This window comes from Hibiscus syriacus, unplaced genomic scaffold, assembly GCF_006381635.1.
Source record: "Hibiscus syriacus cultivar Baekdansim isolate YM2019G1 unplaced genomic scaffold, ASM638163v2 tig00110505_pilon, whole genome shotgun sequence".
Lineage (NCBI taxonomy): Eukaryota > Viridiplantae > Streptophyta > Magnoliopsida > Malvales > Malvaceae > Hibiscus > Hibiscus syriacus.
Window position 1 is genome coordinate 855919 of NW_024062765.1, and position 23849 is coordinate 879767.

Below are 23849 nucleotides of genomic sequence, written 5' to 3' on the forward strand. Positions count from 1 at the left end.
ACTAAGGCCGTACTACTACTAGTCTTCTTTTTCCCGCCTTTAGACTCCATGGATCACTCAGTCACACGATTCAAAAATAAGAATGTCAGGATCAACTGATGATAAAAACCTCGACCATCAACCTCTGCTCAGATCACGACAACTAAAGGAAAAGGCTTCGGAATATTGTGAAAGGTTTTCAGAAAACTTCTCACGTATATAGATCCTCCCCCCGTGAAGACTGAGTTATGCCTTTTATTTTGAGAATTAAAGAGGTTTAAAAAGTGATGAAAGTAGGAGTAGTGGCCAGCAAGTTCGTTAGTGGTGGGCAGTGGTTTAGTGAAAATAGTGAGAGTTGTTGGGTAGTTGATATAATGGTGGGTGCCTGCAAAAAAAAATATTAATAGTATTAATAATATAATAATAATAATTATTAATAATAATTATTAATAATAATAATATATATATATATATTAAGCCTGGTCAAAAACGGGTATCTACAACACTTCTTCACCAGCTTCATGTTAGCTTACCGTCATCGAGAAATAAGACCAGACTATTATATAATAAAATGAATAATGTAACAAAATAACCCAAACGTTTGACAACACTGTCAAACTTGCCCGTATTATTTTTTTTTGAACATTTAACTATTGAACGTTTAACTTTAGGTCAAAAATCACCATTGATGGAAACCTTTAGTCAACTAACTGTCAATATCATATGTTAACGGAGCAAGCACACATGGATGTGAAAGCTAACGTGGTATGTTCATGTCGGAGATTATGATGACGTGATTATGCCACATCATAATTTTTAAAAATAAAATAAATAAATTTATGATTAATATTATTTATATTTAATGATTTATGATCAATCAGAGAATGACACATGTCACTTTTTGATTGGTGTTTGTTTAAAACAACTATTAAATGGGGAAACACAAGGGAGGGGAATCAAGCCTGGGTAAAGGTTATAGAATGATACAACCTTTACCATTAGACCAAGCTCCTTATTTAATTAAATAATGAACTAAACGATATTTAATAAATATTCTATTTAAATTTAATGGAAAAGAATTAAAACACTTGTTTAATGAAAATTTGAGATTGGGATTTTCTCTTCTTTTTAATTGTATTTACAAGGGCTGGGGACTTAGGAAGAACTGGATCTGCACATCTAAAAGGGGAAAAAACTTTAGTGTTTAAGTTGTTTACACGGGTTGGATCCGAACTCTTGATTTATCAGAAAAATAGGGTTAGGTTGTTGTTATTGATGGACGAGAGCTGGGAGAGAGCGGTGGAGACGACGCTAGTGGACACACGGACCACACAGCGGCTCGGACCCTGACACTTGACGGTGCGATGAAGTGTGTTCAAGGTCGAATCCCGCCGCCTAGTCTCTTGGAAAAATTTGAGAATCTTGAACACCTTTCCATCGCCAACATAGGGGTTTCATCCCTAGAACAGTTTCCTCGCCTACGAAATATCCAGAAGCTTATCCTTTCTGACAACAGAATAGCTAGTGGACTTGAGTTCCTCTTTGAAGCTGGCCTTGACTCGCTTCGAGATCTCGACTTCTCCAACAGTCGGATTCAATATATTGAGGATCTTGCCCCACTTGCTCAGCTTAAGTTTGTTTCGCTTGACCTTTATTATCAGTGTCCAGTTACCAGAGTTAAGGATTATCGTTCTAGAGTTTTTGGTTTGATTAAATCGTTGAAATATATGGATAAAATGGACGCCGAGGGGAATGAAAGGCCAGAATCGGATGAAAAGGATGAAGAGGAGGAGGATACAGGGAGTGGGGAAATCGATGGAGAGGATCAGCCCAACAGAATGAATAATGGGCATAGTAAAGAAGAGGAAGGAATTACTGATGAGGATGAAGATGATGACAGTGATACTGATGGAGAAGAGACTGAAATAGGTAGAAGAGTAAATGTGCATAACCATGAGGCCAACAGGTTTCATATAGAGCAAGTAGGGAGAGATGATGATGAAGATGACGAGGATGACGATGATGAGAATGTTTCAGATGGAGAAGTTGATGATATTGATGACGATGAAGAGGAAGAAGAAGAAGATGTTGTGGAAGGTCATGAGATTGGGGGTAGCGATGACGAGAGGAAAATATAAACAAGTTTTTTAATTTCTTTCATTAAATTTAAATAGAGTATCTATTAAATATTATTTAATTCATTATTTAACTATAATGAACTAAATAAGGAGTTTGGTTTAGTGGCAAAGGTTGTGTCATTTCATAGTCTTTGTTCAGGTTTGATTCCCCTCCCTCATGTTTTTCTTTTTAATAGTTGCTTTAAATAAACACCAATCAAAGAGTGATACATATGTTTTCCTTTTAATAGTTACTTTAAACAAACATCAATCATAGAGTGTCATTCTCTGTTTGATCATAAGTAATTAAATATAAATAATATTAATAATAAAATTATTTGTTTTATTTTTAAAAATTATGAAGTGGCAAAACTACGTCCTCATGATCTCCGACATGGACATGTCACATTAACTTCCATGTCCATGTGTGTTTGCTCTGTCAACATCTGGCGACCGTCAGTTAATTGATAATTTCTATCCATCAAAGGTGATTTTTGACCCAAAGTTAAATATTTAGTGACCAAATGTAAAAAAAAAAAACAATACGATCAAGTTTGAAATTATTGTCAAACGTTAGGGTTATTTATTGCATTATTACTATATAAAATGTCACTAGATTCTTCTCCCCTGTTAAAACACGTTCCTTTTATGCATTATTTATGGAGGCATTTTGCAGAATAGGTAAAACGATATCCTAATTTTCTGTTCTTGTTATAGTGAATTGATGATCACATTAATTACTTGCTGAACATGTTCTTGAAATCGTATCTTGTATGTCCGTATGAGCTGCTGAACAGATTGTTAGCATTCAATAGGCGGATAAATCGTGATCGGCCAGCCAGAAAGTACGATTGAAGGGGCAAACGTGAGGAATTGGCCGGTAGCCTATGATAAACTAGGAGAGTGAGGTACAGATTATGGAGAAATTCAGTTGAACAAGGATCTAAACGGTTACCGTTCAGCAGACCGATGTAAACTTAACTCTAGCGACAATTTAACATCCCCTCTCGCACTGTTGCCGCCGACTCTTGAACTCTCAAACATGTTTATTAAGGTCTGGCATTAGCTAACTGAAGAAGATAAAAAGAGATTGATTCTGCGGGAACTGTGTATTGATCCGAGACCGGTACGAGTTGGTGTCAACAAAATAAGCCCTTGTAAAAGAAAATAGAAACTGCACTGTTTTTTTTTATTATAGTTTTTGTGTACAGCCAACAGCCCCAGTTTTCATTCTCTTTGGATAACCCTAGACCCTGACTGGAGAAATTGTTTTCATGCCTTTGAAATTAGAAGCCAGTGCCATCCCTAGTTACGGTTATAGCTGATGTTTAATGAAATTTTCTAAGATTTGCATATGACTTCTTTGTTCTTGTTCTTTGATTTATAAGAAAAAAGATCCCAATAAGTAAAGGTAACTTGATCCTTGAATAGTATTTTCGATCATTTCATAATTGTGAATATATTTAATAATATCACTGTCAAAGATAATAAATAGAAATTGTAAATATCAATAATATAAAAAATAGTAATAATATTATATATATATATATACAGTGAATATTAACATTACATTAACTATTGAGAAAATATAAAATTCTAGTATGCCTTGTTCCATAAGGCAAGAAGGTGATTAATTTGACACGTTTTTATCTTATATAATTTTTTAATAAAATTATTTTAATATATTTTAATAATTAAAATATAAATAAATTTAATGAGTGATTTTAATGATGAAATGATTGTTTTTAAATCTCAAATTTAAATATATATACATTTATATGGTGTATATTATCAATAAATTATTTTTAAAAACATATTATTTTTTAATTATATAAATTATTAAAAATTAATAATTTAAATATTATTTTTATAAATTAATTAAAAATGATTATGAAAAATTCTAAACAAATTTTATGATTTGGGATTCGTGATCGAATAGGTTGAGTTAGAAAAAAAGTGGTGGCTAAGGAAGCGAGTAGCGTAAAGTCCATATTCAAAGAGAGTGATTGGTGTCTTGGTGGTGGTGGGCTTATTTTTGGGCTATTTGATATAACTGACATTAATTTTTTCTAATATCCTCTTTCTGACATCGTTTGACCAATATTTCCCGAAGTAGCACCCTTTCGGTTGAGCTGGCGAAAGGCGCGTCCCCGGGGACGCGCTTTACCGTGTTTTCGCTGAGTTGGATGCCACGTGTGGAAGGCGCATCCCCGGGGACACGCCTTCACTGACTCGACTGCCACGTGTGGAAAGCGCATCCTCGGGGACGCGCCTTCCATTAAATGTCATAAATACTCCCATCCGTTTTCCCTAACTACCCCCTCCTCCTCTATATAAACCCCCTCAACCCTCCCTCATTCTTCACACCAAAATCATATTCTTCTCTCTTATGTAACTCAAATTCTCCAACTATTTGAGTTTTAAATTAAACAAATTAAAAGTTATTAAAAAATTTATGTATACGATGACACATTTCATGTTCTGATTGGAGGATTAAATTTATTAAATTAAATTTTCAATAAGACTAATTTCATAAAATATGTAAGTCTTGAAGATTAAATATGTAATTATACTAATTTATTAACTTATGCATCAATATTTTCGTTAAATATTGATATGAGATGACTAGATTGATAACATTTAAATAATTAACTAATAAAATTAATAGATCGATAATCAAAATCAAAAATAATAATATAACTATATGTGTAATATTATAATTTCATACATTTTTCCTATAACTACAATAAAGTCAAAACTAGTTTTCATATATTGTTATATCATATTAATGTAGATTATTCACTCCACCTTTAACACACATTAACAAAATACATTTAATAATTCTTACATTATAATCGAAACACTTTACATAATATATTATTAATTTATAATAATAATAAAAATAAAATATTTATTATTAAATAAAATACGTGACAGTCGAGCTGGCGAAAGGCGCGTCTCCGGGGATGCGTCTTCTACACGTGGTATCCAACTCAGCGAAAACACAGTAAGACGCGTCCTCAGAGACACACTTTTCGTCAACTCAACTAAAAAGGTGCTACTTCGAAAAATATTGATCAAATGGTATCGAAATGAAAGACAAAGGCTAGGTTCTTCTGTTCGACCTCAGAAATTACAGTATAAATATATATAAACTTTTTCCCTTTTTTCTCTTTCAAATATCCCTTCTTATTTTTCTCATTGGTTCTCTATCTATTCACATCAGATAAGGTAAGATTCGAGTACCCAGTCTCTTCCTGTTTCTACTTTTATATTTTTCATTTTTTTGTTCACGGTGAAAAGGTTCGGATTTTTCATCTTCTTTATGTTCGTAGTTTGTTACTAATCAATTTATCGTGTACCCTATTTCTTGTTTTACCTGATTTGTATTTTTATTTTAGTTAAAATCTCTTTATGATTCAGAGATCGTGAGGATTTAGTGTTATGGCTTCCACCATTGTAAATATTCCTTCTACGGTTCCTTCAGTTAAAGGTTTTGAGAATCAAAACTATGTTGGTCTTAGACCAATCTCTAGTTTAAAGTTCAATTCGGCTAGAACTTCAATCTTTGGACGTTCTGGGCCCCTTTTTGTGGCGAGAGCGTGCAAAAAGTTTGATGGATATGTGAAAAAGGCTGAAATGAGTATCGAAGAATGCGAGGCTGCTGTTGTAGCTGGGAATGCACCTGAAGCTCCTCCAGTGCCCCCTAAGCCAGCTGCTCCTGTTGGGACTCCCGTCATTCAACCTTATGTGAGTGTTTAAAATGAAATAATGATGCCTTTTATCTTCTGCCCTTCTTTTATAATACTTGTTTATTATGTTAATGTGCAAGTTCCTAATGTAAAATGAATTTGTGATAAATTGGTTGTGTTTGAGTAGTTTTGGAGTGTTATCGGCAAGCTTTTGGTCTATTGAATGGTGGTGACTTTTTAGATTTTTAGTATGTGTTTGAAACTTCACGGCTTTGGTTTTCTTGTTTTGTGAATTGGATTTAATTAATAATCAATTGTTCGCTACATCTAGTCAATTCATGAAATTAAATAAAACAATTCAAGTTATAAATTTTGTTTTGCTGCCAACTGGTGCACTTTTCCTTTCTTCTTTTCTCATTTGGTGTTTGTTTGTATTAGCAACTTACCAGGCGCCCTCGTCGTAACCGCAAGTCCCCTGCATTGAGAGCATCATTCCAGGAAACAAGTATATCTCCAGCAAATTTTGTATATCCACTTTTTATTCATGAAGGTTGGTATTCATTGGATATTAATGTTTTTCGTTTTTGGTGACAATATGGAACTGATAAGTTAAATATTAAAAGAGGAGCTATTATATCAAAGATCGTGGTGATAAGCACCCACAAATCATAAATGTAAAAATTAATATTTTCTTGTTTCATTTTTGTGACTTTTGTGATACTTTTCTCGCTTTCTTTCCTTCCTGTATGTGCTCGCATCTAGTTGGTACTGTTCCCTCAACCTGCAGGTCAGGAGGACACACCCATTGGAGCTATGCCAGGATGTTATAGGCTTGGATGGAGACATGGACTTGTTGAAGAGGTGGTCTTTTGATTATGCATCATTTTCGTAAACAATTTGCATTCGCCTCAGAGCTAGAGCTCAAGTGTTGCATGTCTTGTTCTTATGACTTATCTCTTCATATAACTCTGATAAATATTCTATTGATTACTGAAGTTAAAAACGTAAACAAGTATGTTACATACTTATGTGTCAATTGTAAAGTTATTTTGACGTGCACATTATATATTGCAGGTGGCGAGGGCCCGGGATGTTGGCGTTAATAGTATTGTGCTCTTCCCCAAAGTTCCAGATGCGCTAAAGGTTTTGATTCTCACACTAAGATCCTTTTTGTTTTGTTTCATATGTTGATGCATGTAATTTTTTCCGGTACTTTAGTGTCCGACAGGAGACGAAGCCTACAATGACAATGGTTTAGTACCTCGAACAATTCGTCTGCTTAAGGACAAATTTCCTGACCTTGTAAGTCAATGAAGTTGGTTCTCTTATTTGTATTTTGTTTAGTGCTTGCGGCCTTATAAATTGAATCATGATGATCACTTATTGCTTCATTAGGTTATCTATACGGATGTTGCTTTAGATCCATATTCCTCAGATGGTCATGATGGTATCGTCAGAGAAGATGGTAAGATATACTTCATACATCTTTGGCTGCTAAATTGGAGTATTTTATGCAAAAGATATTATTCAAATACAAATGCAAAAAAAGCCTAATTAATCAGTAAAGGGTTCAATTGAATATATGATCATATACCAGAAAGCATGTGTTTGTCTTCCTGATCTGTTTCTTGATCTGCCACGTTGCCATGCAAGTTAACTTAGAAGAGTGATACATGTGTTGTTAAGAAATTCGTAATTGGTCAAAATATAAAATGTTCACATAAATATATTAAGCTTTGCATTGTGATGTGCATAGAAGTACCAATTACTATGTCTTTCTTTTACCTGTAGGAGTTATAATGAATGATGAGACGGTGCATCAATTATGCAAGCAAGCTGTGTCCCAGGTAATATTTTTAGATTGTGTTGATGAAATACTTAAACCTAGTAAGAAATCTAATGTATTCTTTAGAATTCTAAATGCAATAATGGTGATTGCTTACTGCTCTTGTGGTGTGTTTGTTGTGGCCACTTATGTCTCATACAAAAATTTTCTATTATCTTCTTTGCTTTTGTGATTTTCTGTTCTCCCCTACTACTACCAATGGGTCTTGATACTTATCTAAGTCATAAATTTTATTAATACTTTAATTCGAGGAAATAGTGTTTCAAGTGCTTAAAGAAAGCAAAATTTTGCTGCTAGCTTCAGTCAGTATCACTAGGTCTTGATACGTATCCCAGACATAACATCTTAGTGATATTTTAATTTGAAGAAATAGTGTTTCAAATACTTAAAGAAAGTAAATTTGTTGTTACAGCTTTAAATGGCTAATAAGTGTAATACTTGGAGTTTACTAATCATGAATGGATATTGGAGGTCTCTTATGCTTATTTTATGTCCTTTTCTTTTTCTGCTTGGTTTAACTTGATTTGTCTTTTTTGGTGGTGTATTCTTACAGGCCCGAGCTGGAGCTGATGTTGTCAGTCCCAGCGATATGATGGATGGACGTGTGGGAGCTATTCGTGCTGCCCTTGACTCTGAAGGCTTCCACCATGTTTCTATCATGTCCTATACTGCAAAGTAATCTGACTATTCCCCCTTGCAATCCTGCAGTTGTCTGTTTGTAGCTATATCAGTTTTTTAAAGTAGGTTTCTTTGAAGCATGGTAATGGATCTCTGAGTATGTTAACCCATTGCATAGTTTTTACTATCTTTATTATTTTCCCATTATCATAGTAAAAAAGCTCTGAAACAAGTAGAATGGTGTTATGCTGTTGGCTTGCTCAAAAGCAATAGTCCTTTTCGTGTTGCTATCTAATTGCACAAGATATTATGAGTGATCCCATGCTTTGGTCATTAAACATTTTGCACAAATAAACTGTGTTGACAGAGATTATTCACAGTTATGCTTCACTGCCTGTGTGAAATTTGTTGTTTGTCATTTGTTGGCTTAACAGATATGCAAGTTCATTTTATGGTCCTTTTCGAGAAGCACTGGACTCTAATCCAAGATTTGGAGACAAAAAAACGTATGATTTTACTTACACATTGTATTTTTTGCATTTTTTATGGGATTTTTTTGTGCTTAAATTTGATTGTTGATCTCGGTTGTTAAAAACAGGTATCAGATGAACCCTGCAAATTATAGAGAAGCACTAGTTGAAGCTCATGAAGATGAGGCTGAAGGAGCTGACATTCTTTTGGTCAGTATGACTTTTCTCAATGAATTTTGAGTTCGTTTTGTTAATGCCTAAGCTTCCATCATGCTGAAGTCTATCTAACTGGATCATAGGTCAAACCCGGTCTCCCTTATTTGGATATCATAAGACTGCTCAGGAATCAATCTCCTTTGCCTATTGCTGCATACCAGGTATTCTCCTTAACTTTTCCCGTCTCCTAAATTAACTAATGTTAATTTTTTATTTTATATTCTTCACTTTCCTGCCTCAATCAATTTTTTTTCCAGGTTTCTGGCGAATACTCCATTATCAAGGCTGGTGGTGTTCTCAAAATGATTGATGAAGAAAGGGTCATGATGGAATCCTTGATGTGCCTACGCCGGGCCGGTGCCGACATTATCCTTACATATTTCGCTCTACAAGCTGCAAGGTGTTTATGTGGTGAGAAGAAGTTAACTTAGTCTGTTTTTCCTTTTACGAGGCATTGGTTGATTCTGCAATAAAAGCTCAAGACTCTAAACCTTCCATTTGAGAATGCTAGATGTTAGAACGAGCCGGAGTTGTTGTAGAATGCTCAACTTAGAAGTTTGTAGTCCATGCCCCCATAGAACCTCGAGTAAATAAAATTAGAACACCATCGAGGTATATTGAATCTAAAATAAATTGAATTTTGGGATGATAATAATCCGTGTTTTGTTCTTTGTGAAACCTAGATGCATATCAAAACTAGAAATAGCCTTGATTGAAGTGTAGTTGTGATGATGTGTTTAGCTACTGAGAATACTTGTATAGACCCCCAAGGTCTCGTTCATTACGCGGATGTAGTAGAAAGCTGCCAGAATGATCTGAGAATAAACAAGAAGTCCTCGCCCCCATCATTGGCGGAACCACCGTGAAATTTTGTGGTCCTAGTAAATCAGTGGCTACCTTTTTACATGTTCATACATACGATCATCATTGACTGTTAGGGGATAGATTGTTGAGTCGTTTTTGAAGAAATCAACGGTTGCAGAACATCTGAAAACAAGTGGGGAAACATGGTTGAATTAGGCTTAGAATTTGAACTAAAAGCTCGTAAAAAGGTTGTAAAAGCTGGCATTGGAGAAAGCCCCGAAAGTGTATCCAATTACAACCGTGAGTTCAATGGATTTGATTCACGAGAAACGATTCCATGTAAGCTAATAACAGCAGCTGAAGCAAGCTAAGATGGGGTCAAGTGAGTGAGGGTTGCGCCGAGGCCTTGTCTTCAGCTGATAAAGTCTCAAAAGAAACCACAACCGATAGTGCAAAAATAGCCTCCATGTTTTCCAATGCACCGTCCCTGATCATCCGTTTAGCACCATTTCCGGCTTCCTCTGGTGGCTGAAACAGCAGTATAACAGTTCCCTGTGACACAATGGAATGGCCATATCATTCATAACTTTGTCATTGCTTGGAAGTTATTATCAACACACTGAGCTTTGAGATTTAATTTAAATTATCATTGGATTAACAAACAAGGAATTATTCAATCCAAGGCTTTACAAGCAAGACAAAATAATGCAATTTGACAATATTCCAAGCTAGGGTCGTGCACTCATATGCAAGTATTATATGTATTTTTCTATTAAAATGATTTTATACAAAAATATTTGATAGATTTGAAATTCAGAACTCAAGCTACGTTCAAAATTAGAAACCTAAATTTCATTTTTTTGGGAGATGGAAAATTGAGATTAGAAGATCAATTAACTAGTGAGTAGTGACTAGCCTAGCACTAGCAGCAAAGTATTCCAACAAAAAAAAATTACATGTTTCCCGGGATATGGAGAGAAATCGCAACTAGAGCAGTTTCAAACTGTACAAGTAATCTTAATGGTTCCAACTCAACTTAATTCTCCACATTCATAAAAAAAAATCTAAAACCAAACATACGACAGCCTATGAACATGATGTGTTCATACATGGCTTGCATATCATCATTCGTGTCTTGGACAATGGAGGAAAAAAAGTGGTTCACTCTCTCCTTTAAACAATTCAAATCATTTATCACAAACTAATTCTCTGTTATATTTTCTTATATTGAATAGGAAATGGGATGTGAATAAGCAAAATGAAAATTAAGTAAAGGAAAAAAGTAAAGGAAAAGGTAATTAAGGCTGGTCTAATTCATTCCATAATGCAGCAAAAACTGTCATTTATTGCCTGCACATGGCCCAGGTGGAGGCGGGGATTTTACCTTTGCAAACCAATCCTTTTTCTCGGGATGTCTAAAGAAACACAGCCTAATATAAAGCTAAGAAAATACGTTACATGAAATGTTAATATTTTTTTAATATTTTCGGTAGAGTACTGCTTAAAATGTTATTTTTTTTACAAGAAATGTTAATATCGGATACTGCCTAAAATATTATTTTTTTCTACCGAAAATGTAAATATAGAAAATATTCATTTAGGTAGCGAAATTAATATTTTCGGTAGAAAAAATAACATTTTAAGTAGCGCTCTACCGAAAATATTACGAAAATATTAAAAAATATTAATATTTCTAGTAATTTATTTCCTTAGTCTTATATTATGTTGTGGTACAATAGAACTACCCCTTTTACTCTCTCTCTCTCTCTCTCAACCAACGTTGTCCACAAAAATTAAACCCATTATTAGAAAATGAAAACAACAAGCAGCAGTCTCATTTTTATTTTTTTATATTAAACAAATGATATTTAAAAAATTAAGGAAAAAAATCTATAGGAATTAAAGTTTCAAATTTCAAATTTATTGGTTAGCATTCTTTTAAAAAATACATTTAATATATTGGTATATTTTGTATACATATGATCTTACCTACTATCAATAAAATAAGGGTAAAGTATATAAATAGTCTCCAAACTTTTAAGACACTTGTATTTTACTCGCTTAACTTTTAAAACTTGCAATATAATCATCTAACTTTTAGGGGCACTTGTATTTTGGTCACCTAACTTTTAATCGTTTGCATTAAGGTCTCTGTAGTAACCATTTACTGATGAGGCACTTAATTGTCGTTAACTCCCCTCCCCCTTCTTCTTCTTCGTTTTCTTCTTCTCTCATTCACCCCACCTCCGGTCAGTAGTGGGTCACACCGCCATCACCATCGTTATCGGCGTTGCCTCCCAACCACACCTATCCCTCGATTCATATTCACCATCCACCGTTTATCCCAAATCGCGAGAAAAAATCCCGGATCTCCGTCGCCAGTGTCTGGTGATCGTGACCGTTGGTACCAGTAGGAGTGTCGCCCTATTCCGACCAAAACCTCACTAGGCACTTGCCAAGACTCACCTTCGTTTGCCATGGAGAGGGCCCCTAATCTTGTCGAAAAACCCCAAATCTCCTTTTCTACTTTGATCGATTTCCGACTGATAGGTTCGTCACACTGCCACACCGTTGAAGTCCTTACACTGTTTCGAACAAAACCCAATCGGTTGTGACTCCTCGTTGTCGTCCCTTCTCTGTAGAGGTGAAGAAGAAGAAGGCGGATGAGGAGGAGGAGAAGGGGGTTAACAACGGTTAAGTGCCATGTCAGCAAAACCTACGGGAGAGTACGACAGGGATCTTACTGAAAACGATTAAAAGTTCGATGGTTGTATTGAAGTTTTAAAAGTTGGATGACCAAAATGCAAGTGCCTTAAAAGTTCAGGGACTATTTATATATTTTACCTATAAAATAAATTAAAAATATTTTTTACTTTATTTTTAATAATATTATATCATTTAATTTATTAAATAATACATAAAATTATACACGAAAAAATTATCCTTTCTCACCTATAAAACTAAATTTATTGCGTTATAACTTTACCTTAATCAAGATCTGATGTAAACGGAGAAATTACAAATGCAAATCCATTGCACTATGGTGAATATGTATGCACATTAAACGACCCACTTATGCAGATTGCAAATAGAAAGAAAGGCCTAACCTCGAAAAGGTGTTCTAGATATTTTAGCAGCACCAGATGGGCCACATGAGCATCGTGCCCACAGGCATGCATTTTTCCTGTAACTTTGCTTTTATGCTCCCATTCTACACCTTCCTAAAATAAAATTACCTCACCATAAGTGAATAAATTCAACCCAAAAACAAAATCAAACATTGCCTAATATTCTATGCAAGTCTAAGAAATGGGTTAAAAATAAAGTTTATTCATAGTCTTGAAGTTTGAATATTTTGTAAACATCAAATTTAATTTATTTCGTGATCTCTTGTCATTACACCAGGACAATCTATTTTAAAAACAAAATTTTTATAATATTCATACTTATTTAAAATTATATGTTATTTTAATACGGTTGGTTAGGAAACCTAAAAAACCCTAAATTCATGTAGGATACGAAAATCTTCAAAAGAAAAATATCTCAAAGTTTCTTTCACCTGAGTAGAACACCCTTATATTCTAATCTTAAAATCCAACACGTTTCTTCATCTCCAGTCCCTTAAATTCCCTTAGGGAAGTTGTTTGATTCCAACTTTGTAACAAAATTCAAAACCCTCAGGATTTCCAAGCCAAAAAAAGACGATTTATATCTAAAAAAATGAACCACCTAACCATTTTGTTCTTACATATAAAGTAGCACCTACATTGTACCTTAACACATAAGTACATATACTTTCCTAAAATGGTATAGCAGCCGTATTTACATATATATAATACATACAAGTATACGTACGTATATGTATACATGTATAGTGGCAAAGAAAGAAGAAAAAACAGCTATTTACCTGTATCTGACGAGCATCCATGTCAACTGGGATGGAAACAGAAGGCGGGCCTCCGGTTCCGGTCCAAGCCCGAATAATCATTTCGGCCTAAGGATATCTATCAGGTCCAGTTCGGTTCGAACCAGCTTACTCTTTTTGTAGTCTTCAAAAGCGAGCTCGGGGGTTCTCATGTATCTTCCTCCTCGACCCTTTATTCCAATCTACGTTATCGGGCTTCGAGCCAGGTCCAGAACTGCTTCGGAGCAGTCCACGTTGTCGAAACGATTTTTTCTTCAAAAGTGAAAATGTGAGATTTTGAAAATCATATTAATTTTTAACTTATTTTGTTCAATTGATTTTTAATTTAAAAACAAATGCGATTTAAAAGACCTCGTTTCGAAAAATTTTGGTTTTTCTTTACAATAAAAAAATTGTTCAAAGAGTCGCCACCAATCTTTAGTTAAGGTGTGATTAGGCACCCAAAAATGTTTGTTATTTTAAATAAAAATAAATTTTAATTAAAACAACAAATTAAGGTCTGCGTTACCAAAATCTGAGTTCGGGAGTCGGTTACGTGCGAGGAAGGATTAGCACCCCCACAACGCCCTAAAACGGTACCTAGTCGATTAATTAATGTCTTTGCAATGAACTTTACAAATTCTAATTTAATTTGATTTTTGATCCCATAAAACAAAGATGTAAATTTAAAAACATTCAAAAGCACTCAAAATAATTAAATTAAAATTACCAAATCGTTTTAGAAAGATAAAGAATGTTCGATTATTTACAAATATCGAGACTAGATTTTAAAAGTTATAACAACCTTTTCTCGATAAATTTAAATAAACGGACATTTCCTTTTCTTTCATTTCCAAATTTTAGAGTGATGGATCAATTTTTTTGTTTCACTTTCGGGATACACTTTTAATTTAAAATAGTCAAAACGGCCCTCTAATCAGTTAAGACAGGTCACTCGAGATAATTTTAAATTAAAAGGGTATTAACCTTAGTCCGATTATGTAATAGGTCGAGTTATGCACGTGGGGCTATCATGCAAATTGTGCAAATAAAATGTCATACCAAAATTAATTAAACAAAATAAAAAATGCCATACAACGTGACATATAAAAAAACATATACACATATATTTCTAAATTTAAAAATTATAAACCATGCATACTAACCTATAATGTACAAATGTGACTTAAATATAAAAATAAAAACATGACATGCTAAACTATAAATGTTAAAAAGTGTGTATATACATGTGAAAGTAATGACTAAATTTAGATAAACGTAAAATTAGACATACGAATCAAAAATTAAAACAATGACTTAAATAAATAAATAAAATGCATAAATAATGGACCTATACCTAAATTGGCTAACAATATTATAATTATCACATAAATTTGGGAGAACATCAAAATCAGGATAAAGAAAATGCTAAACTTTAAAACTAACCCTTAATGACTAATTTATGGAAAGACACCTAAATATGGGGGACTTGAATCTAATATACTCTAAAATTATAACATATAACCTAACTTAAACTAAACCTAAACTAAATCCATCTAAAATAACAATCTGCCGCACCTCTACCCATCTCATTCCTCCTAATCTCACACACTGCAGCTCTCCACTTCTTCATGCTCACACTCGGCTGAAGCTTCACCCTTTCCCAACGCTCGCCTGGCCGTCACCGGTTAACCGAGACCCTCAAGACCTCTTGCTCTATATACTCTTCAAAGCTCACACGACACCTCCGGCGGATAAGGTAAATCGATGACATTCTCTTTTCTTTCTTTAAAACCTTAAACAAACTAATTTCTAAATACCCATGATTTTCTTTTTCTGCTATTTTTTTAGAAATCCAAACCCGACTATTCATCTTTTTATCTCTCCTCTCGATCGCTCACCAAATATCGGCCTCGACCACTGTCCTCTCTCGCTCAACGAGGAAACCGATGAAAAGAAGGTAAATTTCATTTGGGTTTTTCGTTTCTATGGACAAGATTTCATTTCTAACTCTTAAACGCTTTTTCTAGATTACTCTTTCTAAAGATAATCTCCTAAATCGACCCAAGGATGCTAATCTAACAAGTTTATAATAGTCCTAAGGACATAACCTTTAACCTCTCATCATTGGAAATGGTTTCAATCACTAAGATAAACATGCTACTATTCTTTTATGCTTTTGATTTGGTTTCAATTCAAAACACATACACACATCAGAATATTATGAAAGCAATAGAAAATGGAAACTAAAAAAATACCCGTTTGATTCGTGTATTGCTTTGGTTCAATGAAAAGTGGGGCTCTTCCTTTGATTTTCAAACACTCTTTTGTACAATCGTTTGATCCTTTTGATTCCGTGACCAAGAAATATTTTACAAAACACTATCTTCTAGTTATTGCCCTCTTATGCTTTAAAAAAAAACAGATAATAAAATGATCTCCCTCTCGTAATGGTGTTGAATTCCTGATATCTCTCTCATTTTTTCTGCGTGTCACCGTGATGGTGTTTCCCCCCTTCTTGTTTTCTGCTAAATGCTCTCTAATATCCCCCTCTCTTTAGTTTCCAGTGGTTACCCCATTTTTAGGTAACTTCTGATAACTTGTTAACCCCCCATAACTGTTCTTGTTTTCCAGGGAGTATTCACGTGGGTTGGAGGCTTATCTGCTGGATCATTGGGCTTTCATTGCTTCGGGTCTGCTCCGACTTGGCCCCAGACAAAACCGAACATCTACAGCTGCCCCTCTTTGCTCATTATCGTGCAACGAGAATAGAGCAAAGATCAAAAGATGATCGAATTTGTCCGGTCATGAGAACTTCAAAAGATTAAACCACTCACTGTTACGTCGGGATAAATGAGACTTGAAAAATCTTCAAATGACGAGCCTGCTCCCTATTCCTTCAGGAAGTATAAGACTCGAACAATCTTCATAAAATGTGTATGCTCTCTATTCATTCAGAGAGTATAAGACTTGAACAATCTTCAATAAAACGAGTCTGCTCTCTATTCCTTCAGAGAGTATAGAACTCGGAAAATCTTCAATAAACAGGTCCGCTCCCTATTCCTTCAGAGAGTATAAGACTCAATCTTTAACAAACTTGTCTGCTCCCTATTCCTTTAGAGAGTATAAGACTCGATCTTCATAAAATGTGTCCGCTCCCTATTCCTTCATAGAGTATATGACTCGATTTTCATAAAATGAGTTTTGCTTCACTAATCTTCCGTGAAGGCTTACAGATGGTTTGCTTTACTACTCTTCCGTGAAGGCTTAAGATTGACCTGTTTCAAAGGTCCAACCTGAAAATCAAACATTATCAATCATTAATGTATGTTTAAAAATATTATATTCAAAAATTTAGAATTTGATAAAATTTATGAAAATCCATCTCCATCGCGAAAACTTGTCTGGAAACCATTGGATACGTGAATCTGCTTTGGCTCAGTTTTCGTATAAATACCATTCTTTTCAAAATCTCCAAACCAGTTGTTATATCTCGATGCTTCAATATCTTCAACTATCCCTGGGAAACCTGTAACTGCTTAAGTCATCAGCAATTATGAATGTTATGATCCTAATCATGCCTAAATGTATGCAATTATGCAATTCAGTGTGTTTTCTTCGAAGGAACTCTATCTCCTTTTGATCTCGATGGAACTCGATTTCATCTTGGGTACAGAACGTTTGACCAGTTTACCCCAATTGACAATCTCAATTCCATATCTCTGCTTAACATGACCTTGACTCCTTTCTTTCTTGAAACCGCCAGTATCCATGACCAACTTCTCGACAAACAACAATCTCTTAGGGTCATCTTTTAATGGCTGAGATTTTCTATGAACTCCAAAGTTTTAACCTCCCATAACCACACAAGCTTACATGTTAAAACCATTATCAGCTTCAGAATATATGCATTTTCCAAAACCTTTGCACAATAATACAAAATGATCTTATGTACTTCAAGTTAAGCTATATGTTTTAACCTTTCAAGATAAGATGCTTGCAAAAGGGAAATTAACAAGAAAATACATCTCTTTATTTATATAATGCAAAGAATTTTTAGGTAATTTCATGGCAAACTTTTAACTGGAAACAGTAAAAGAACAAAAGAGTAGGCGTCTTCAAATATCAATAATGCAAATGCTTTTGAACTGGCACGCCGTTAGAATGTCTCGAGTGTAGCTTCTGTCAAAAGGATCTCCAAAATTGTGATGATGCTTAAGAGTGTGAAGCTACTTCTAAACTCCCAAATCTCCATCGTTGGATGTTCTAAACCAGTATTGAATCTCATGTGCATTCAATTTCTCTCCTGATTATTTCCCTCAAGACTCATTAATCTTTGGTCTCAACCCTAATCGTCAACTGTCATTGTTACTAACCATATCAAGAGCTTTTCCACTTTCAAAATGAATTCAGAACCTCCACCATGCACGAATTCTGAATTTAAACAAAAATCAAGTCGCCCTTTGCGGGTTTTCAACTTGAGACCTCCTTTGGTTCTAAGACACCCTTTTCGGGTTTTCATCTTGAACCCTCCTTTTATTTCTTCTTTTTTTTTTCTTTTTTCTTTTTCCATTTTCCATTTCATTTTTCATTTTTCATTTTCATTTTTCATTTTTCATTTTTTTCCTTTTTCCTTTCCTTTTTCTTTTTTCTTTTTTCTTTTTTTATTTTTTATTTATCTTTTTTTTTCATTTCTTTTCAGGCGAAATATCTCTTAACAGCGTCAGAATTCACTAGATAGGGTAATTCCGATCCGTCCATTTCGGTTAAGACTAGAGCTCCCCAGAAAAGGCTTTCTTGACAACATACGGTCCTTCCCAGTTGGGCATCCATTTTCCTCTGAAATCCTTCTGAACAGGCAAAATCCTTTTAAGCACCAAATCTCCCTCATTGAATTCTCGAAGGTGAACTTTCTTACCATATGCCCGTCATACGTTTTTGTATATTGACCATGACAAATAGCTTTCAATCTTTTCTTCAATCAGATTCAATTGGTCATACCTAGACTGTACCCATTCTCATTGAGCTTCACCTCTGAAAAAATCTGAAGTGAGGGAATTTCCACCTCAATAGGCAAAACAGCTTCCATCCCATAAACCAAAGAAAATGGAGTTGCCCCAGTTGAAGTCCGTACTGAAGTTTGATAAGCAAACAGAGCAAAGGGTAACTTCTCATGCCAATCCTTATAGGTCTCAGTCATCTTCTCTATGAGCCTTTGATGTTTTTATTAGCCGCCTCTACTACCCTATTCTTTGGGCAAGTGGTGGAATTATGATGCTTTATTTGAACTGTTATAGACCGAGTCTATCATCTTTGTTTAAATTCAACGCATTATCGGAGATAATCCTCTCTGGTAAACCATATCTACAAATGATCTTCTTTAAGAATTTGCATATTGTAACTGGTAACATTTGCGTAAGAAGCGCTTTACCCACTTGGTGAAATAATCTATGGCTACCAGAATGAAGCGGTGACCATTTGAAGCGTTGGGCGAAATTGTCCAATAACATCCATGCCCCACATTGAGAATGGTCACGACGCTGTCATTACATGCAATGGATGAGGAGGAGTATGTATCTCTCTCCATAAATCTGACATTTGTGACATTTCGGGCATAATTAATACAGTATGTTTCCATAGTTGACCAATAATACCCAAATCTCATAATCTGCCTAGCCATAGCATGTCCATTAGCATAGGTACCACATATTCCCTCATGCACTTCTTCAAGAATCAATTTGGCTTCTTTCGCGTCCACACATCTTAACAAGACCTGATCCAGACTTTTCTTATATAGAGTCTCACCATCATGGACATACCCTGATGTCATTCTTCTAATGGTTCTCTTATCATTCTCAGTGGCATGTTCTGGATAACTCTGATACCTTATATATTGCAAGATATCATAATACCAGGGGTTTTCATCTTCTTCCTCTTCAATATTAAAACAATGGGCTGGATACTCATAAGCTTTCATTTCAATTGGCATCATATTTGAATGCTCGCTCATCTTAAATGCTGCTGCCAGTGGGCCAAGATATCTGCGATTTGATTCTCTTCTGGGAGGTAATTGAAAGTTACTTCTTCAAATTCTTCAACAAGTTCCATAACCAACTTACGGTATTCTACAAGCTTAGGATCTTGTCTCCCATTCCTCTGAGTTGGTAGATTACCAAAGCTGAATCCCATACACCTTGAGCATTTTACTTTGCGTTCAACGGCAGCTCTAAGACCCAGAACACAAGCTTACTCGGCCATATTGTTTGTACACTCAAAATTAAGCCGACTGGTAAAGGATAATATTCTCCCTCTGGTGAGACCAAAATTACCCCGATTCCATGTCCCATGGCATTTGAAGCACCATCGAAGTTCAACTTCCAATATTTACTAGTAGACGCAACTATTTCTTCCACCGAAATAGTCATTAAATCCTCATCTGGGAAATCAAAGCTCAACGACTCATATTCTTCCGAAGCCCTGCTTGCAATGAATTCCGCTATAGCACTTCTTTTAATTGCCGTCTGGTTTACATACTGGATGTCAAATTCGGATAAGGATATGCCAACGAGCTAATCTTCCAGATAATGCAGGCACACCCATTAGATATTTCAAGGGATCAAGCTTCGATATAAGCCAGGTAGTATGATACAACATATATTGCCTAAGCCTTCGGGTAGCCCATACTAAAGCGCAACACAACTTTTCAATGGGTGAGTATCTAGTCACATTCAGCGAACTTCTTGCTGAGATAATAGATAGCCCTTTCTTTCTTATCAGTTTGGTCATGTTGCCCAACACAACCCCATTGAATTTCATAAAAACCGACAAATACAGAATCAATGGTTTTCCTGAGATGGGTGGCGCCAAGATTGGACTGCTCGGCAAATTTTTTTTCACTGCTTCAAAAGCTCTTTGACAATCTTCACTCCATTCCCTGAGTTATCTTGCGAAGAAGGTGGAATATGGGATCACTTTTCCGTCAGCTGTGAAATAAACCGAGCTATATAATTCAATCTCCCAAAAAATCCTCTGACTTCTTTTTGTGTTCGTGGGGCTGGCAAGTCTTGAATAGCTTTACTTTATCTGGGTCTATTTCAATTCCTTTTGGCTTACTATGAATCCCAACAGCCCTTGATGTCACCCCAAAAGTACATTTATTTGGGTTGAGTTTAGCTGGCATCTTCTTAGTCTTTTAAAGAGTTTTCTCAAATTCACAATATGTTCTTCCTCTGTCTTAGCTTTGACAATCATATCATCGACATAAACTTCTATATCTTTATGCATGTCGTGAAATAACGTCACCATGGCACTTTGATATGCCCGCGTTCTTCAATCCAAACGGCATTACTTTATAACAAATCGTTCCCCACATGGTAACGAACGTCGTTTTTTCCATATCTTCAGGGTTCATCTTAATTTGATTGTAACAGAGAAACCATCCATAAAAGAGAACAAAGAATTTCCAGCAGTATTATCCACTAGCGTCTATATGTGGCAAAGGAAAATTATCCTTTGGACTAGCTCGGTTGATATCTCTGTGTCAACACACATTCGAACTTTCCCATCCTTCTTTGGTACTGGGACGATATTCGCCACCCATTCAGGATATTTGGCCACTTTAAGAAACCCGTCATCAAATTATTTTTCACTACCTCTTTAATCTTGAGCAGCATCTCGAGTCTAATTCTTTTCAGTTTTGGGTCCATTCTTCTAGTTTTTGTTGTACCGGTTTACATTCAGGCTTATTGGCAGTTTGTGAACAACCAATTCTGTATCTAAACCCGGCATCTTCGTATGACCAAGCACACATCCTTGTATTCTTGAAGCAATCTATCAAATGTCGACCAACTGACAGAGTGGTACCAATCTTTACTTCTCTCTTATCCTCATCCATCCCTAAATTCAAAATCTCAGTAGACTCTTTATGAGGCAAAATCTGCTTATCTTCATTCTCCACCATTTCAGCAATTCAGAAGGTAGTTCACATCCTTCATCATCATCACAATCCTCGATTTCCCCTTGACATATAGGCTTCTCGAAATCAATCTCCGGGTCAGTCATTGGCATTCATATTATTGATATCTGAGCTCCTGAAAAAATAATGAAAGAGAAGATATATACATATATACATATGGGAGGATCTTTTCCCATATAAATAAATAGAAATAAATAAATACATACATATATACAAAATGAATGAATGAAATGCATGGGAGAATGTTTGCCATTTGGAAACAGAATGCATCTTTTATTGAAAGCAAGAAAAAACAAAAAACTTAACCTTTACATAAAATCACCTATTGCCCAGGGTATGAACAACAGGGAGAAAGTTCCAGTGCATTACTCTGTAAAAGATTTGTAAACTACAGGCAGTTCTTCCGCGGTCCAATTGTTAAACACGAAGCCCGGCGGTGCAGGATAAATGCCCATAGCTCCATTTCCTCAAACACCATCAGTTAACATTAATGCCTAAATCTCCCAAGGCCTTCTCAACCATCACCTCAGTGTTCCTTGAATTCCCTTGAAACATATGTCCCTTAGATATGAAAATGTTGCTCAACGGCTGGAAGATCATGGGTTCCCAGCTAAGGTCTTCACTAGCCAATCTAGCATTTTCATTTCCTGACCCTTCTTAATTCCCCTCAGCTTATCCCTCGGAGTTGGGATATCCCAAACCAAATCAATCTCTTAGTAATAGGGCATATTGGATTCACTGGTCCTTGTAACTGTCTTCCTAACCCTTTCCCAACTTTTGCTTTTCCAAGGGTCAGCTTGAGTCCCATTTTGGTACAATTTGATAGTCTAGGCTTTGGTATCTTCCTGCCTTCAGCCACAAATGTAGCATTGACAAACTCCAATGATCTGAAAGAACACTCGACCGCTTGTTCATCCACTTCAATGTACGGAGCAGTAGTAGAAACAGAAGCAATAATGTCCTCTTCAGCATGAATACATACCAACCTTCCATCAATCACAAATTTCAGTCTCTGGTACAATGTGGACGGAACTGCACCGGCCTGATGAATCCAAGGCCTTCCTAACAAACAATTGTACGTAGGCATAATGTCCATTACGAGAAATTACACTTCATAAGTGCTGGACCAATATTCAGGAACATCAATCTTGCCCAACACTTCTCTTTTAGTCCCATCGAAAGCTCGAACCACACTTTGACAGGTTCTCATAAGTGTACTATCTAATGGAAGCTTCTTTAGAGTCACTAAGGGCATCACATTCAAAGCTGAACCATTATCAACTAAAACCCGGGACAACATGCCCTTTACACTTGACTGTGATATGCAAAACCTTCTGACTACCAATCATCCCAGAATGGATCTCATCCTCAGAAAAAGATAAAAAATTATTAGCTTGTATATTGGAAACTAACTGGTCCAATTTTTCAATGGGTAACTCTTTCGGAACAAAACTCTAGTTCAAAACCTTTAACAGAGCATTCCTATGGGCCTCTGAACTCAAAAGTAATGATAAAACAGAAATACGGGCAGGCAACTTGTGTAACTGTTCAACAACACTGTACTCACTGTGCTTCAGAAACTTCAAAATTCCATCGCTTCACTCTCGGTTACTGGTTTATTGATAACATGCTTATCTTCTTCTATCTGCACATCAACATTTTCCCTTTATCAACTGCAACCTTCTTCTCAGACTCTTTAGGGGATTAAGAGAATAACATCTACCACTTCTGGTAAAGTGTCCCACCTCATATTCCTCATTCTTTTTTATTACATCTCACATCTAGCAATCATATCTCCAAGACACTTGTTTATTATCCCGATATGAGAATAGAGATGGAGGTGTAATAACCACTTTTGGAGCTACCTTTTTAGTCAATCGATTGGGAGTAATGATTAGGGGACAACTAGCATTGTAAACCCCTTTAGATGATCCTTCTGAAGCGCAAACTTCGATTCCTCTTCTTCAGCAATCTCTTTAAAGAACTCAATTTCTTTACTGTCCATCATGTCTTGTACCAAAGATAGGAAGTCAGGACATTGCTGAATATTGTGTCCTTCACTGTTATGATACTGACATACCTCTCCACTGTTAAACTGTTCACCAATCAAACTGGGCTTCAACAATCCTACCTTGACCATCTGGCACACCCAGCTCATGGGTGATACCACCTCACTAACATTCCTTACAATTCTTCTTTCTCTTCAGTAATCGCATTAACTCCTGCCC

General features: G+C 35.5%; 1 protein-coding gene and 2 pseudogenes across 2 annotated transcripts; 2 read left to right on the forward strand and 1 right to left on the reverse strand.

Annotated features, from left to right (window-relative positions):
• The first annotated feature begins 1159 nt into the window (after positions 1–1159).
• Positions 1160–2117, forward strand: LOC120129967 (annotated as a pseudogene).
• A 3109-nt stretch (positions 2118–5226) lies between these two features.
• Positions 5227–9590, forward strand: LOC120130039 (delta-aminolevulinic acid dehydratase, chloroplastic-like). 2 transcript variants are annotated; one of them, XM_039147388.1, is made up of 13 exons: positions 5227–5327; positions 5520–5846; positions 6227–6338; positions 6576–6649; positions 6863–6931; positions 7007–7090; positions 7184–7253; positions 7580–7635; positions 8188–8309; positions 8687–8758; positions 8851–8932; positions 9022–9099; positions 9196–9590. In XM_039147388.1, exons 2-13 carry the CDS (start codon positions 5541–5543, stop codon positions 9367–9369), a joined length of 1299 nt encoding a protein of 432 aa, XP_039003319.1. In that variant the 5' UTR covers positions 5227–5327; positions 5520–5540; the 3' UTR covers positions 9370–9590. The 2 variants fall into 2 exon arrangements, with proteins under 2 accessions (XP_039003319.1, XP_039003320.1); XM_039147389.1 differs by lacking the exon at positions 5227–5327 and adding an exon at positions 5378–5399.
• Positions 9591–9675: 85 nt separating this feature from the next.
• On the reverse strand, positions 9676–16225 carry LOC120129968 (annotated as a pseudogene).
• Positions 16226–23849: the final 7624 nt, after the last annotated feature.